Here is an 18,064-nt window from a genome sequence, read left to right as displayed (position 1 = left end):
GAGCGGAAGGTACAGAGATTTCCCATATACCCTCTGCCCCCACACTCCCCTGTTATGAATATCCCCCACAGAGTGGAATTGTAATTGTTACAGCTGATGAACCTACATTCACACAAAGTCCGTAGTTTACATTAGGGTTCACTTTTTTTTTTGAGACTGAGTCTCCCTCTGTCCCCTAGGCTGGATGGAGTGCAGCAGTGCAATCTTGGCTCACTGCGACCTCTGCCTCCCAGATTCAAGCAATTCTCCTGCCTCAGCTTCCCAAATAGCTGGGATTACAGGTGTGTGTCACCCCACCCAGCTACCTTTTTTGTATTTTTAGTAGAGACAGGGTTTCGCCATGTTGGCCAGGCTAGTCTTGAACTACTGACCTCAAGTGATCCACCCGCCTCAGCCTCCCAAAGTGCTGGGATTGCAGGCATGAACCACCACACCTGGCCATTACAGTTCACTCTTGATGTTGTATATTCTATAGTTTTGGACAAATGTATGATGGCATGTATCTACCTCTATAGTATCATACAGAGTAGTCTTACTGCCCTGAAAAATCCTCTTTGCTCTGTCTATGAATTCCTTCCTCCCTCCTAACCCCTGGCAACCAGGATCTTTTTTACTGTCTCTATAGTTTTGTCTTTTCCAGCATGTCATATAGAATGCAGCCTTTACAGATCTTAGTAATATGTATTTAAGGTTCCTGTACATCTTTTCATGGCTTGATAGCTCATTTCCTTTTAGGGCTGAGTAACACTCCATTGTCTGGATGTAGCACAGTTTAGTTACGCATTCATTTACTGGAGTACATCTTGGTTGCTTCTAAATTTTGGCGATTATGAGTAAAACTACTATAGACGTCTGTATGCAGTTTTTTGTGTAGATGTAAGTTTTCAGCTCCTTTGGGTAAAATACCAAGGAATGTGAGAATGTGATTGCTGGATTATATGGTAAGAGTATATTTAGTTTTGTAAGAAACTGCCAAACTTTTCCAATGTGGTGCTACCAGTTTGCATTTCCACCAGCAATGAATGAGAGTTCCTGTTCCTCCACATCCTCTTCAGCAGTTGTTGTTTTCAGCGTTTTTGGATGTTGCTCATTCTGATACGTGTATAGTGATGTCTCATTATGTGTGATCTTTTCTTTCCTTTGGGTTATTTTGTTAGGAATTATTGTGAGAAATGCAATTACGAAAGCAAATTGTAAAAACATTTTATAAGAAAGAAAATTGTAAAAACATTTTATAAGTTCTTAAAAATATATTGATTTTTGTTTTTGCTGCTTACATAAGTGTGTCTTGTTAGTGGACAGGCAAAAAATGGTCCAGTTTCACTGCTACCTTGCCAGCGCTGTTTTAAAAAAATTCTTTACTAATGCTATATGTGAGTACATCACTACCGCAATCTTTCAATTTATTTCTAGTTCATTATTTGCTTATGGATCTTTTATGAATGTTCTATTTAGCAAGATATCATATTTGTTTTGAAGCTTGGTGCTACTGCTTCCTAAACAATGCATGTTTTTCAGGTCCCAAAGCAGTTGTCTTCCTGCAACACGGCTTGCTGGCAGATTCTAGTAACTGGGTCACAAACCTTGCCAACAGCAGCCTGGGCTTCATTCTTGCTGATGCTGGTTTTGACGTGTGGATGGGCAACAGCAGAGGAAATACTTGGTCTCGGAAACATAAGACACTCTCAGTTTCTCAAGATGAATTCTGGGCTTTCAGGTATATTTGAATTGATAATGGCATGGATGTATTTCCTTAGTACTCTTAAAGCAGACAACAGGCTTCCAGCAGAAGAGGCAGATAGGTGGTAACTCTGAAGTTGTATGAGAGGGGAAGTTGGTATCTTTTGAAAGGTTTTAAATTTTGCTAGGAATTTAATGACTAGCAGTAAGGTAAATTATAAGTACATGATTACATTAAGATTTACATTTAGTTAGGAATTCTTAAGTTATTTTGGCATTTCTGGTGGTGTGGGTGCTGCTGGGTAAATGTTGTTCCGTAACTTTCCTTATTTCTCCATAAATATGTAATCCAGATGTTCACTTTTCTTCTTTCCAGAAATTATCCTTTCCTCCCTCTTACTTCTGGCTCCACCAGTTAATTGCTGTATGACATTGGACATCTTACATAAGCCTCCTGTGTCTCAGTTTCCTTATTTGTAAAATGGAGCATAATAAACACCTACCTCAAGGTCACTGGGGGCTTAAAGGAGAGGATGCAGAGAAGGAGCCTCCACAGAACCTGGCACCTTGTATGAACTTGCTAGGGGTTGGCTCTTCTCCTGCCAGTGGCAACATGCGCATGCATATACACTTGGTTTTCGTCTATGTTTTGGTACCAGGTATTAGAGAAAGTCAGCAGCACTATAGCAGTCTCTGGGCTTGCTTCCCATTTTTAAAACCAGAGGCACCTCTAAGGACATGAAACACAAGAATGAGAGCTTTTAACAAAAGGCATATACAAGAATTGGTTTATTGTCACTCTATTTGTAACAATGGAAAACAGGGAATTACCCAAATGCATGTCAGCAGTGAATGGATAAAGTGTTGTATATTTATATAGTAGAATAAGAATGAACAACTTACAATTAAATGCAGCAAAAAATGGATTAAGCCAGATACAGGAGAATACACATTGTATAATTCTACTTACAGAAATATTTAAAAACAGGTGAAACTAATTTCTGGTGTCAAAAATGAGGACAATAGTTACCTTTGGGAGACACAACTGGAAGAGAGCCCAAGGGGGCTTCTGCAGTCCTGCTGGTGTTGTTTCCTGGACTCACTGCTGGTTTTCCCAGCTGTGTTTAGTTTGTGATAACTCATCAAACAGCATACTCAGTATGTGTGTGCTATTCTATTTTATGTACTATTTCAATGAAAGAGTTCCTTTCTTGGATTACAGTTACGATGAGATGGCAAAATATGACCTACCAGCTTCCATTAACTTCATTCTGAATAAAACTGGCCAAGAACAAGTGTATTATGTGGGTCATTCTCAAGGCACCACTATAGGTATGTATGTAAATAAGATCAGAAGTTGATATAAATTCTTCATTACAGAGTTTGTACTTTTCTTAAAAGTGAAATATAAAAAGATGTTAGTTCAAATTCCATTTATTTTTAAATGCCAAACAGAAATAATGAATAGGATAAGGAATTATGGTAACATTTAGTCTTCTGTGAAAATTCATGTATATGGTTGAAATTGAAGAAATTAATGTAAGCCACAATATATTACATGTTTTCCTAGATAAAGCGGGATAGGGATGTGAGAGGGTAGAAAACAAGTAGTTTCTAAGTTCAGAGACTTACATAAAGAAAACAAGAAAATATACTGCCTTCTGAAGTTAAGTGGAATATAACTAACTACAGGTACATTTGGTTTACAAAAAATTTTGAAAAGTTATATGCATTTTAATTTATGCTGATTATATAAGTAATGCACGTTCACTGTAGAAAAACAGAAGAACAGAAGATTTAGCAAAATTAAAGAAAATAAAAATTGCCCATAATTCTAGCCAGCAAGAGATTTTGTAATTAGGGGCTAGGAACCTGTCCTATAATTTATTTAATTCTCCCTTTTAATGTTTACTATGACTAACACCTTAGTGTTCCTGTCACATGCTCTCCTTACAATATATTCCTAGAAGGAGCCTTACTATATGAAAGGTATGAATGTTTTGAAGGGTCTCAAAACATGTGGTTATATTGCCAGAAAAAAAATTGAGTTATGCATTTTTCTTTATTTATATTTCTTCTTTCATGACTTGCCTGCTTGGGACCTTTGCCCCACTGCTTCCTAAAGTGACATTCTGGGGCCAGGTGGCAAGACGTCAGAGAGGGTTGTATTAATTCGTTTTCATGCCACCAATAAAGACATACCCGAGACTGGGCAATTTATAAAGAAAAAGAGGTTTAATGGACTCACAGTTTAATGGATTGTGAGCTAGGGAGGCCTCACAATAATGATGGAAGAGCAAGGAACATCTTACATGGTGGCAGACAAGAGAGAGTGAGAGCCAAGTGAGGGAGTTTCCCCTTATAAAACCATCAAATCTCATGAGACTTACTCACTACCACAAGAACAGTATGGGGGAAACCGCCTCCATGATTCAATTATCTCCCACCAGGTCCCTCCTACAACACATGGGAATTATGGGAACTACAATTAAAGATGAGATTTGGGTGGGGACACACCGAAACCATATCGAGGGTTAAAATATATTTTAAAGCTAGGGGATTCTAAATGTGTGAGTTCCTTTGAAATTATTGGTGGTTTATTTCAACGTGGTGTCTGTAAATTGTTCTTTGGGGGAGGGGCATGGGGGGGGATAAAGGTGATGGGGTGAGGCTCTTGGAAATACAGTCTGTTATTTACATTGTAAAAGGAACTGGGAAGATTTTCTGATTCTCCCAGACTGGATTTCTTCCAGTGCTTATCTAGGTTGAGATTTGGAACAAGCATTAACAAATGCTTGATTTACTAGTTTAACCAAATTCAGTGTTAGGGCACACGGAAGTTCAGAGTGCCCCATGTCAAGTGTTTTGGCTCCTGCTGGGGTATTGTTTGCGTAGGTCTCAGGCCTCCGCGAGAGGGCGTCGCGAGTGACGGCTTTTGTGTTTTCTGAGAAGGAAATCCCAGAAGATGGAATTCCTGTTTTCTTCCCTTTGTTCTCACAGGTTTTATAGCATTTTCACAGATCCCTGAGCTGGCCAAAAGGATTAAAATGTTTTTTGCCCTGGCTCCTGTGGCTTCCGTCACTTTCTGTACTAGCCCTATGGCCAAATTAGGACGATTTCCAGATCATCTCATCAAGGTACTTGAACCCCTCCCATCCCTCTCCTCTCCCCGCAGATTTCCTCCTCAGATCTGAAGAACTGGCAAGTGGAGGGATGATCTGTGCCTTCCTCCCCTGCATTTTGATATCAGTGGGCTTTTCTTTTTCCTTTTACCCCTCCTTCCAGACCCAGGGGTGGCCAGGGACGCCTGTCGTTTCCTGCACACTGGTGCCACGTGTACTCATGGTTAGCATGTGTCAGTACAGCTCTGCCCACCTCACAGGGAGAGCAAGGAGAGTCTGGGAGAAAATAATTTAAGCATTTGTGGAGTTGCCCTTTATCCCATTAGGTGAGCCTGTGCACAGAGGACGTAGGAGATGGGAGATAGGAAATGTTCCCAAAAGCCCATCCCTAGCTACACTGAGGGTGACCTAACAACACTATCATTATTGTATTTTATAATATGGCTCCTAAACACAGCCAGTAGCTTCATCAGGGCTCTGCCCTAAAGCTGTGGCACCCGAACCTCTGTTCAAGGAGGAAATAGATTTCATGAAAAAGAGTTTTAAGCCAGGTAAGACCAGATGGTCTATTATGCATGCATTATATGTCTTTTATGAAATACATGTTTACACACACACATATGAAATCCTGTATAGAAATATATACATGAAATCAGGTATAACGTCTCTCATGGGCCATTTAGAAGACTTTAATAGGAAAGATGGAAACTCTTAGGCTTAGGCAGTCCTTCTGCCTTGGCCTCCCAAAGTGCTGGGATTACAGGCATGAGCCACCGTGCCTGGCCAATAAAAAAATATTTAAAAAACAAAATAAAAAAACAAGCCGTGGGCTGGATTTGGCCTGCTGGCCAGTAGCATTGAATTAGATGGACGCACCTCCAGCAGACATTACTGATCAATCACAGCCTTGACTGTTTCTTAGAAGTAACCACCAATCCATGAGAGTCAGATGAAAACTACTTGGGGATGGCCCTGGGAGGGGTGATCATTAAGGCCCTTTCCCATTGTAGAAGTCTGCTGTAAACTTATTTGATTTTCTGCCTCCTTCTCTTCATTTGGAGAATTTAAATACACCTCTGTAATGTGTGATTTTTGCTTTGGTAAACTTGTGCAAAAGCATCCTGGTTTGATGTCCACTGGTTGCCGTTCTCTCCTGAGGCCATTCATGGAGTCATTGGGTGCTTGTCTCTGCTTCTGAGGTGAGTCATGGAGACCTGTGCACCAGAATGAAATGCTGAGATGTTCTTGGGTTTCTTTTTATTTTGTAGGACTTATTTGGAGACAAAGAATTTCTTCCCCAGAGTGCGTTTTTGAAGTGGCTGGGTACCCACTTTTGCACTCATGTCATACTGAAGGAGCTCTGTGGAAATCTCCTTTTTCTTCTGTGTGGATTTAATGAGAGAAATTTAAATATGGTATGCATGTTTATAGTAAGACTTGATTTTCTTTTATCTGTGAATGTGCTTATTTGTGTTGAATGATGTGGGAGAGGCGGGAATGACCTCATCAGAACTCTAAAGAGTCTTTCATTTGAGAGGCACAAGCATGAACTTTGGCCAATGCCTAGAATACGGTACCACCTGCTGCTATCCTCAGGCTGACTGTGGTCACCTTCTTATGTTGTAGCTAGATGGAGACTATTGAATGAGGAGATCTGTCACAAATTAAGTTGTAATATTTATAATTAGTGATTTATTTCTTTTAGAAATTATTATAAGTGGTAGACATAAAGATGGGAACAATAGACACTGGGGACTCCAAAAGGAAGGAGGGAGAGCGACAAGGGCTGAAGAACTTCCTATTGAGTACTGTAGCCAATATTGAGTACTGTGGTTATGGGATCAATAGAAGCCCGCATCTCAGCATCATGCAATCCACCCTTGTAACAAATCTGCACATGTACCCCCCAAATCTAAAATACACAAATTTTCAAAAATTACTGTAAGTGTTTAAATTTGGAATGGCCATTTACATACACATATGTGTATGCTTGCAGTGTGTGTGTATTTATAAAAATACATTTTATAAAATGTAAACCCTTGGCCAATACTATGCCCGTGTTTCTAACTATATTTGTTAGTTTGTCATGTGGCATTTTGAAAAAAAGGGTTAAAATCCTGCAATAAAGGCCCTAAGGAATTTAAGTGCCATTTTTCTTTTGTCTGATAATTAAAGCAAGGTGTGATTGTTATATGAAATTTGGGAAATTCAGGAAAGCATGAAGAAGAAAATGAAAATGCCCTGTAAACGCAACCCACACAGTCCCGTGCTTACCATATTGTTGCACCTCCTTCATATGGACTCTGTGTGTGGTTGTACTTATTTTTATAGGACAGATTTTTAGTCAGATATTTTTTTTCTACCTCTCATCTCATATACTTGAGATTATGGCTCTAGTTTTTAGTGCTTTGGAGGGCAAAATACAATGTTTATTATCAATGCCACCTTAATGCTGTTTTCATTCTTCATTTCAACGTATTTATTTCGCAGTCTAGAGTGGATGTATATACCACACATTCTCCCGCTGGAACTTCTGTGCAAAACATGTTACACTGGAGCCAGGTAGGCATTCCAGGAGTGCATTTGGGGTTCATGTAAAATCAACGTCAGAAAGGTCTGGGCATGCAAACCCTTCCCAAATAGAAAGACAACCTGCTTACAAATCTGATCTGGTTTTCTTCCCCAGAGTCCTGGGTTTTTGTCATTGTGCTTGTGTTGCTTTTGATACCTGTGGTGGGGCACACTGTGTTATACATGGGTTCACAAACAGCTACTGGGGTTGACATTTTTCTTTTCCCTCCTCTCCCTTCCTCAAGTCTCAGGTTAATATATTCTCTCCCTTTCCTTCTCCCCCAGCTTTCTTTTCCTCCTGCTGTTTCCTCCCCTCCATCTACTTCTCATTGAGTCCTAGATTTTTTTTATTTCTGTGTTGCTTCTTAAAGAGTAATTTTAAAGCCGTGTTGGAGATAGAAACCGCTGTTTCAACATTAACCCCTGATCACAATATGCTTGGAACAGCAGTGAATAAACTGGAGCTAAACCAATGATAGATGTGAATGGGCGCCCCTGACTTTTGAAATACAGTTTTGATTATTTTATCATGTAAATAAGTCATGTTCATTCTATAAAATTTAGAAACATCTAGAAAAAAATTATCTTAAAATGAAAATAAAATCATTCTATAACCCTAGACAGAGAGGAAATGCATATCCATAGATATTGAATGTCTCTGCATTCTATTCTATACCTCTTTTCAAAAAGATGCTGTTAAAGGCATGGATAGAAATAGTAGATGTAGAAATAGATTGATTTTTCTCCTGCTTACTGTTTTACAGCTTGCTTTTCTTTTTTCACCTGACAATATGTCAGGGACTTCTCTCCACCTCAGGACATAATTTTGTGCCATTTATTTTTCAGCTAACTTCATTTTTAATATGAAACAACTCACCATTTAAGCCCTAAACCAAGATACTGTAGGTGTCTTGAATAGTAATTTCCAAACACCTGGCAGTCACTGCTTGCATCAGAATCACCAAGTTGCTTTAAAAAGTACACTCTTTAATAAATCAAAGCATTAAAAAAGTAATGAGAGTTGGGATTATAGTGGAATTCTTGGATTGACTACCATCCAGGCTTATAAAACAAATACTCCTGTGTCCCAGTCATTTGGACTAGAGAATTGTACTTTTATTTTTTTGTTTTATTTTATTTTTTTGAGATGGAGTCTCACTCTGTCGCCGGGCTGGAGTGTAGTGGTGCGATCTCGGCTCACTGCAACCTCCGCCTCCCAGCTTCATGTGATTCTCCTGCCTCAGCCTCCCGAATAGTTTTATTATTTTTTTTAAAAAAATTTTTATTGAGGTATAAGTGACATAGAATATTTAAAGTGTACAATTTGATATATTTCAGTGTTTGTATATACCTGTGAAACCATCACCATAATCGACACAGCAAATATATCATCATCCTAAAAGGTCCCTGCTGCTCCTTTGTGACACCTCCCCGCATCCCTCCCCTCAATCCCACTGATCTGCTTCCTGTCATTGTAGCTTAGTTTGTATTTTCTGGAGCTTGTATGAGAACAGTCATGCAGTTTATACTTGTTTTTGCCAGCTTCTTCCACTCAGAATACTTGTTTTGAAATTTTCCTATGTTGTGTATGTCAGTAGTTCATTCCTTTTTATTTCTGAGGATCTACATTTTTAAAAAATCTGCCTGGTAGATTCTTTTGCTCCACCAGGTTTGGGAGCAAACCTGGTCGGGACATCCTGATACTTTCATCTCCTTCTTCAGCTGCCCCAGGAACTCTAACAGTGCTATAGTTCTCCTTTCCCTGGGGCTCGTCTCTAAGGAACTAGGAAGAGCCTGGCCTCAGGCTCCTGGCCCTTTATAGTAACTAGAAGGCTGAGAGTTAAATGTCAGTTCCTCAGGGGCAGAGTTTGTTGTGGCCTAAAAGAGGGGCATCTGGAATGCAAATAGTTCATGACGTGCTGAACAGCACATGCTTACCACTTAAGGAATGCCCCCAAACCTTCAAAAATCCTCAAATTCACAAAGATTGAGGATTTTGGTTCTTGGTTCAGGTTTCTGCTTTTCTCCTTGGTCACATTTATGCTTATAGTCACTTGTTTTCTTCATATACTCTGTCACTAGAATTCCCCTACATTTTTGAGGATGCCTAGGACCTCTTACCTAATGGACATTTTCCTAAAAGGCCCAATGTCTGTCACCTCAGCAGTTATTGCACCCCCAGAGATGATGGAGGGTGACTGAGCTGGCTGGAGGCAGATCCCGAGCTTTCCCACCAGCTTAGTGACTGCCAGCAGCCCACGCTCAGTACACGCCAGGCCTCAGCAAAGGACAAATGGCCACCAGACCTGGGATGTCAGAGGCCCTTGGGAATGTTGAAACCAAGGCTGTCCTAGGCCAACTCTATTTTATATTACAGACCTGTGTTGCTTCACCCTTCTGTGTCTTGGGCCTCCACTGGGCATGGAGTTTGCAGTAGAGATGTTGGATCGGCTATCATCTAGGCTACTGGTCTTGTTCCAGCCCTCTTATCCAGCAGCTCGCCAGGGTCAAAGGCTGCAGGGTGAGGGCCAGAGCACTGCTCTGTGCCCCATTTGTGACCTGGTGACTTTAGATTCTAACTACCCTGGAATATACCTCCAGAATATTTGCAAAGCCCAGATTTTCTGTAGAAGGCAGCCTGGGCCTTTGCTCTTCTACCCACTGTACCATCTTTTGTCAGTAAAATGGTCGGTTGCTTTGTGCAGCCGTTGTGTCGGATCTTCCCTTTGGCTTTCCCTCCTCTGGACTGTTGGCCAGGGGCTGCCACTGGTGCAGGCTGCAGGCTCCAAGAGGCAGTGCAGGAAAAGGCTTCTGTGGAAGGTGGTCAGGCCTGGATGCCGGGCGGACTGGGGCTAGAATTCAGGTGTGGCATTAGAGGGCTCTTATGGTATGAGTTTGGGGTTGACCTTAAAGGCCATTTTGTTTACAGTACATTCAGAAGTTTATTTTTTGTTTAAATAATTAGTATTAACTTGTTAATAAATTCCATACCTCGTTCTTTAGTGGGACTTTAAATTTGGCATACTCATCTTTCCATTCTCCTTATAAACCTGATGAATTCTGGAGCTCCCCAGAGCCAAGACTTGATATTACTGCTCACTTTCTCACTGGCCCTGCCCAGAGCCCAGGTACTCTCACCTGTTTGAAGAAGGCCATCCCAACGTAGTTTTCCAGTGTTGTTCTGAACTACCTAAGGTGCTATTAAAAATACTGGTTCTTGGGCCTGTCTGAGACCTGTGGAGACTCTGAATTCCTAGTGCTGTGACCCTGGGATCTATGTTTGAGTAAGTGCCTTAGATGATTATGATGTGCTCTTTTTTTTTTCTTTAAAGGAAAAAAACATACTTTTGGTAGGCTTTTAAAGAACACTGTGAAAAGGATATTCAGTATAATTTTTTTAAACATGTAATATGTTTTATGAAATTTTAGAAAATATACGAGTGAAAGAAAAATGACTTGTATGTCTAGCACCCAGCAATAGCCACTATTAATATTTTGGTATAATCTTACAATTTTGTAATATAATCATTTCCATTACAAAAGTCAGATCATACTACATCTGCTTTTATGTAAATTTTCATTTAATGAAATGCCATTATATTTGTTAGATAGAAGCTAAGCTGTTGTGTTAGAGACCCCAAAATACAGCTGCTAAATAAAGAGTTTATTTCTTTCTCATAATAAAGTTCAGAGAGTGGTGGCCCAGATTGATGATAGAGGGGGTTTTGGCTGTGTTCCATGAGGCCATGCAGGGAGCCAGTTCCCTCCATACTATAGCTCTGCCATCCTCTAGGTGTTGTCCTCTTCTGCCTGGTTGCAGCCGGGTCACCTCCATGTCTCTTCCAACTCACAGGAAGGCAGGGGAGAGGGAGCTCAGGGCAAGTGACTTTGTGCGAAGGAGATAGCTTAGAAGTGAGCGATATGGCCATAGCCTGGCTGCTCGCAGGAGGATGAGGATATGGTTTCTATCTTGGCAGCCATGTGCTTAGGGAAGGCTTTAGGGATTCTGTTACTGAAAGGAAGAAGGCAAGAATGGGCATGGGCGACAGTCTCTGTCATAATTAAAAATGCCTTTCCGGGTCAGTAACTAAAGTTTTAAAATATTTGTCATAAAGGGCAGTTTCTGTTGCTTGAATTTTATTATCATTTTGTTTTTGGCAGTGATAGTTGTTTTGCAGTCATAAATCATCTGTCCTTATATGTTAGAGAATTTTCTTAGGATGATACATTCATAGCAGTAGACTTAGTAGGGAGAGGGTAGGCATAGCTTTAAGACTTCTAATACATATTGTACTTTAGAAAAGTTGAACCTGTTTACATTTTTATTACCATTCAAGACCTAAATATAATTTTTAAATGTCATTTTAAAACCATTTATCCTGATACTATAGGCATTTCCTCCTGATCATTATCTATATATACTCTGTGATATGATTATCACAGAAGTATAACCTTAGTGTATATTCGGTTTCATTTTCTTTTTCCACTTACTATTATTTATGAGATTATCTGTAAGCCATTTTCTGTTTCTATTTTATTTATATTTATGACAGTGGCATACTCCTTGTGTATATTTATGTGATATATTTACCCAAATATCTATTATTTGAAATGGTAAGTTTTGGCCACAAGGTGGCGCCCGGTAAAAAGAAATGCCCAGACATTCTCTGTCAAAACTGCTTTTGATTTATGTAAAGTCTGTTCTTATCAACTGCATACAATTCTACTGTTTGATGTAATAAAACACAGAGTGAGATTATATACTACAGGGGATTGTTACTTATTAAAATTGGGCTTTAGCTTATTTCCAGGTTTTTGTTACTGTAAATCATCTTAATACTTTTCATTTGAAATATCCTTTCAAGTGGATAGCTTGAAGTCCTAAGTGACTCTGAGCACAAAGTCAAATTTAGAACTTCAGTCTGAGCTATAGGCAAGTTTCACCTTTGTATTCTGTGCTCACGCTGGTGCTTCATATGAATGCTGAAGGACATGCGACAAAGTGATGAACTGCTGTCTGTGTTCAGTGGCAGAACAGTTTGCATCAATATATTTTCACTGACAAAGATGGGGAACACATGTACCAACAGGTGCTGTGAATCCAAATTTTGTTTTGCTTGTTAAATATGCCACAGGTATTTAAAATCAGTCATTTGCAACGGCAAAAACAGATGCCAAATATTTCTCCTGTAACAGTCCCCTATAGTATATCGTCTCACTCTGTCATTTATTACATCAAACAGTAGAATTGTATGCAGTTGATAAGAACAGACTTCACATAAATCAAAAGCAGTTTTGACAAAGAATGTCTGAGCATTTCTTTTTACCAGGCGCCACCTTGTGGCCAAAACTTACCATTTCAAATTCATTTGGCTTGCCAATTTTGTGTTTAATTCTTGACATACATTTAATTTGAGAGTGTAGAGGAAAGATGGATTTGCACTATTTTGAATTTTAAAAATAAGTGACTTTTGCTAATATTTTATATTATACTATTTTAAATATGAATAAATATAAATTTCTATACAATTTCAATTTCATGGCTCTAGTATCCCTAACTAGTTAGAATTGTGCTGGCATGCAGTACTACTTGGTGATTATACTGATACCAATACTCATAAAAAGTGTTTAATCAATACCATCATTAAAATTTGACTAAGTAATATAACTAGCCAAGTAGAATGGGTAAATAGAAAATATACAGTTGTCCGTCAAGTATCTTTGGGGACTGGCTGCAGACATCACCCCCAAACCAAAATTCACAGATACTCAAGTCCCTTATATAAAATGATGTAGTATTTGCATATAGCCTATGCACATCCTTTCATATGCTTTAAATCATCTTTAGATTACTTATGATGCTTAATACAATGTAAACGCTATGTAAGTAGGTGTTATACTGTTTTAAAATTTGTATTTTTTATTGTTTTATTATCTTTTATTGTTTTTTTCCAAATATTTTCAATCTGCAAAATATCACTTGGCTGAATCCACAGATACAAAACTGTGGATATGGAGGGCCAATTGTATATTATAATTATTTTATCTATATATATCCATCTCTCTCTCTGTGTATATATATATGTGTGTATATATATATGTATATATAGTGTATATATATATGTGTGTATATATATATATATGTAGCTATCTATCTGTCTACCTTTATTTCCCAAGTAAAATGACTGACTCTGAAAAAGCTTAGGATGCAAATTTCAGCAGAAAATGTCAGCATAAAGTTCTGCTAGCAGGAGCAACTGTTGATCTAGTGTAATTGACAGCATATGTGTATAGCTACTTTCTTGTGTCAGGTGGTAGCTGCTTAACAATCGTACAATGAGAAATTGAGTCATTCAGTAAAGCAGGACAAAACCATGCCATTTCATTTAAAATAATGCCTTGGAAATGAAGAGTAAATCTAGATATTGGTATAAAGTTGATTTCCGAGGTCGTGGCTAGCTCCAGCAACCTATGATGTTATCTCTAACTTCGGTGTCAGATAACTCTTTTCCAAATTATCTTCTTTTTAGGCTGTTAAATTCCAAAAGTTTCAAGCCTTTGACTGGGGAAGCAGTGCCAAGAATTATTTTCATTATAACCAGGTAAAGTTTTTAGTCTTTTCATTAAAGGGGGCCCTGAAAACTCATCAAGAAAGCCAGCCTGGCCTATCAGGATTCTGGCCAGGCTCAGGTGCTGTGGGAAATGTTTGCGGGAGTTGACTAGTGTTTGTTTTCCATCAGTCCATTCAGAACAATCCAAGCTTTGTAGCTGGTGTTGTGGACTGGGCCTCCTCTCTTTGTGCTTTCCCCAGCTCTAAATAAGAATCATCACTGTTATGCATTATTCAGAGTAGTCACAAACACAGCCTGTAGAGTCAGACAGTCCTATGTCTGTTATCTGGTAGCTATGGGGCCTTGGCCAGATTACATTGCTTAAGCCTCTTGCCTGCACTAATAAAATTAGCATTTTTGAGCATGCTAAATGCACTGAAGTGTGAGGCACTTTGCTCTGTTTTTTAAATTTAATTCCCAGAGCATCTCTGTGACGTAAACGTGATTATCTCTGACTTAAACATGAGGACAGTGAGGCTTACAGAATTTCTGTGACTTGTCTTACACCCAAAGGGAAGAAGTAGGAGGGCATGACCCCAAACTCTTTCCAGCCACTATTGCCTTGAGTCTACTACCTATGGAGTACAACACCTTCCTTGCCGGGGATTAAACATTCATTTTGGTGCCCAGCCTATGGCAGCAGCTCCACAGCTAGTGGCGATTATAATTAGCATTCTTTCATTTGGGGTTAGATTTCTTTTTTTGTGCTGGTAATGGCAACTTGAAAAGATACTCAAAGGGGTTTTTAAAATTTAGTCTGTTAGTCAAACTTATTAGACAATGTTTAATGGAGATTGCGCTTATTGTGATTTTGAAAATTAAAACAACAACAAGGCTTTCTGTGGTTCCTTTTCATTGTAGAGTTACCCTCCCCCATACAATGTGAAGGACATGCTTGTGCCAACTGCAGTCTGGAGCGGGGGTCACGACTTGCTTGCAGATGTCTACGACGTCAATATCTTACTGACTCAGATCACCAACTTGGTGTTCCATGAGAGCATTCCGGAGTGGGAGCATCTTGACTTCATCTGGGGCCTGGATGCCCCTTGGAGGCTTTATAATAAAATTATTAATCTAATGAGGAAATATCAGTGAAAGCCGGACTTGAGCTGTGTACCACCAAGTCAATGATTATGTCATGTGAAAATGTGTTTGCTTAATTTCTGTAAAACACTTGTTTTTCTTTCCCAGGTCTTTTGTGTTTTTATATCCAAGAAAATTATAACTTTGAAGATGCCCAGTTCACTCTAGTTTCAATTAGAATCATACTAGCTATTTTTTCTTTAATTAGGGCTGGAATGGGAAGCCAGTGTCTCAACCATAGTATTGCCTCTTTAAGTCTTTTAAATATCACTGATGTGTAAAAAGGTCATTATATCCATTCTGTTTTTAAAATTTAAAATATACTATACTGACTTTTTGCCCTTCATAGGACAAAGTAATACATGTGTTGGAATTTTAAAATTGTGTTGTCATTGGTAAATCTGTCATTGACTTAAGCGAGGTATAAAAGTACGCAGTTTTCATGTCCTTGCCTTAAAGAGCTCTCTAGTCTAATGGTCTTGTAGTTAGAGATCTAAATGACATTTTATCATGTTTTCCTGCAGCAGGTGCATAGTCAAATCCAGAAATATCACAGCTGTGCCAGTAATAAGGATTTTACAATTAATTTTATCAAACCTAACTGTGACAGCTGTGATTTGACACATTTTAATTGCTCAGGTTAAATGAAATAGTTTTCCGGAGTCTTCAAAAACAAATTGCACTGATAAAACAAAAACAAAACTATGTTTTAAATGCTTGAAGACTGATACACTCAACCATCTATATTCATGAATTCTCAATTTCATGGCAGGCCATAATTCTACTTATCTGAGAAGCAAATCCCTGTGGAGACTATACCACTATTTTTTCTGAGATTAATGTACTCTTGGAGCCAGCTACTGTCATTATTGATCACATCTGTGTGAAGCCAAAGCCCCGTAGTTGCCCATGAGAAGTGTCCCAGTTCATTTTCACCCAAATGAAGTGTGAACGTGATGTTTTCAGATGAAAGCTCAGCTCAGGGGTTCATTTTGTGTCTTAGTTTTATATGCGTCCTTATTTTTAATACACCTGCTTCACGTCCCTATGTTGGGAAGTCCATATTTGTCTGCTTTTCTTGCAGCATCGTTTCCTTACAATACTGTCCAGTGGACAAAATGACAATTGATATGTTTTTCTGATATAATTACTTTAGCTGCACTAACAGTACAGTGCTTGTTATTGGTTAATATAGGCAGGCCAAATACTACTTTGTAACTTTTAAAGTCTTAAACTTTTCAATAAAATTGAGTGAGCCTTATAGGCCCAAAGAATTTTGTGTATGTTTTTTCTCTTTTATTTAACAGTCGTCCGGTTCTTCCCTTTCTCTCTTGGCAGTACTTGGAACTCTTCTCAAGGTTAATATGTTTACTCCGGGAAATGGAGGGCTACGAAGTAACAAGTGATTTTTAAAAATCATTTTTTTGTTTGCCACAAGAGGGCACTCTTGGCTTTGCTTGCAAATCTTCCCACGCTCTCTTCCCTCACTACTTTTTCTAAGATTTTTCTCCAGCGTCTTCGTCTAGGGAAGGTTGCTTTCTGAGCCAGTTGGTCATTTGATGGCCAGCCATGGTAGTATTACTTCTGTTCAGGAGTATAATTAATTCTTGCCTAGTGGATAACATCTGGAAAACGTTCTCAAGGAATAGCTGTCCCTCAAATGTGAACTGAAAATAAAAATTTGCCTAATAGGTAAACGAGTGATCAGAACTTCAGATGTGGTTGGGGGATGGGTGGCAGGAGGAAAAGGCTTTAACTCAGGCCTCACACATATATGGGACTGAAATTTAGACTAGTGACATCCCCAAATAATGATTATTTTGTGTTTGTGGGTATTAAAGGTGTTGATTTATTAAATATAAACATTAAAATATACTGTAATGTGATTTCTTGTCATTTTTTTTAATGTATTAAGAGATTTTCAAAAGATAAGTCACTCTGATCTGTTGGGACACTGAAAGGCAACTTTGAATAGTAATTTTTCTGATTTTTAAAAAGTTACTCAATCAGTATTTCATTATGTTGTGCTAGGTGCAGATTTCAAGTTCAATTCCAAATTAAGCTAGCAAAACTCTTTGTCAAATTGTCTTAGCATTACTAAAAATAATACTTCACATTTTGTATTGTGCCTTGCGGGGTTTCAAAGCCTTTTCATAAGGCTTTAATATTTGCAATAACCCCTTTGACAGGTGAGGGGAGTATTTGCTTCTCTACAGGCAAGGGAATGCCTTTTTAATGGGGATGATTTTATATACCTTAAAACTTTCAGAGAGGTTGATGAGAGTTTCAACAGTATAAGTGAGTAGAAGCGCCCACTTAAATGCGACATGTAGGTGGATCAGAATATAAAGTGTTTAAAACCAAATATGCACCAGTATTTGGACTAATAGGAGCATCAGGAGAGTGTCAGGAGGAAGCTAACATCCCCATGTTCTTCATCAGCATCTCCTATTGTTTTTGGCATGGCTAATTGATGTTTTCTGAGTCTTTTGTAAAGTGTCACATAAAAGCAGCTTCAATGACCCCTTCCAACACCAAACTCCTCCTGAAGAGATACTTACCTTGGAACCAACCCTGGCCCTTTTCTGCTCAGTTTGGCTGTAACTTGCTTTTTATCCCTAGCTAGTCTTGTCTTGACTTTTCTGAGACTGCATTTTTAATCTTTAGTCTTTAAAATGAAGGATTAGATTTTGATATTCGAGATCATTCCACCTCTATGAGTCTTCCCTGTTACACAACACTACACGTCTCTAATAGCCAGGAACAGTTTTGGTTAAACAGATGCCCAAATGGCCTTACCTAATTTGAGAAAGGAAAATAAATCATGAAGGTCATTTAAAAAAGGGATTATGTGATTGGTGGCAGGCTTTGCTAACTACATGTTCTATTTGCTGGGGGAAGGGGAGCAGCATCCACAGTCTTTTGGTAAGTTGGTGCCATATAACTTTGAGATTGTGATTAGTGTGCACAAACTTGATTGTTGTACTCTCAGAAAAG

The 18,064-nt window shown here is 38.8% G+C and overlaps 1 protein-coding gene across 6 annotated transcripts in view; it reads left to right on the top strand.

Annotated features, from left to right (window-relative positions):
• Nucleotides 1–16,341, top strand: part of LIPA (lipase A, lysosomal acid type) — a 200,977-nt gene extending 184,636 nt beyond the window's left edge. For all 6 annotated transcript variants that reach the window (XM_054522613.1, XM_054522614.2, XM_063727654.1 and 3 more), the window contains 7 exons: nucleotides 1,519–1,717; nucleotides 2,903–3,012; nucleotides 4,681–4,817; nucleotides 6,071–6,217; nucleotides 7,293–7,364; nucleotides 13,904–13,975; nucleotides 14,846–16,341. In XM_054522613.1, the coding sequence (XP_054378588.1) occupies nucleotides 1,519–1,717; nucleotides 2,903–3,012; nucleotides 4,681–4,817; nucleotides 6,071–6,217; nucleotides 7,293–7,364; nucleotides 13,904–13,975; nucleotides 14,846–15,079 (971 nt within the window). In that variant the 3' untranslated portion in view covers nucleotides 15,080–16,341. The remainder of the gene's footprint in view (nucleotides 1–1,518; nucleotides 1,718–2,902; nucleotides 3,013–4,680; nucleotides 4,818–6,070; nucleotides 6,218–7,292; nucleotides 7,365–13,903; nucleotides 13,976–14,845) is intronic.
• The last annotated feature ends 1,723 nt before the right edge of the window (nucleotides 16,342–18,064 follow it).

The sequence above is a fragment of the Pongo abelii genome, chromosome 8 (genome assembly GCF_028885655.2).
Source record: "Pongo abelii isolate AG06213 chromosome 8, NHGRI_mPonAbe1-v2.0_pri, whole genome shotgun sequence".
Taxonomy (NCBI): Eukaryota; Metazoa; Chordata; class Mammalia; order Primates; family Hominidae; genus Pongo; species Pongo abelii.
Note: the sequence above shows the minus strand (reverse complement) of the source record. Positions and strands in the feature narration are given on the sequence as shown.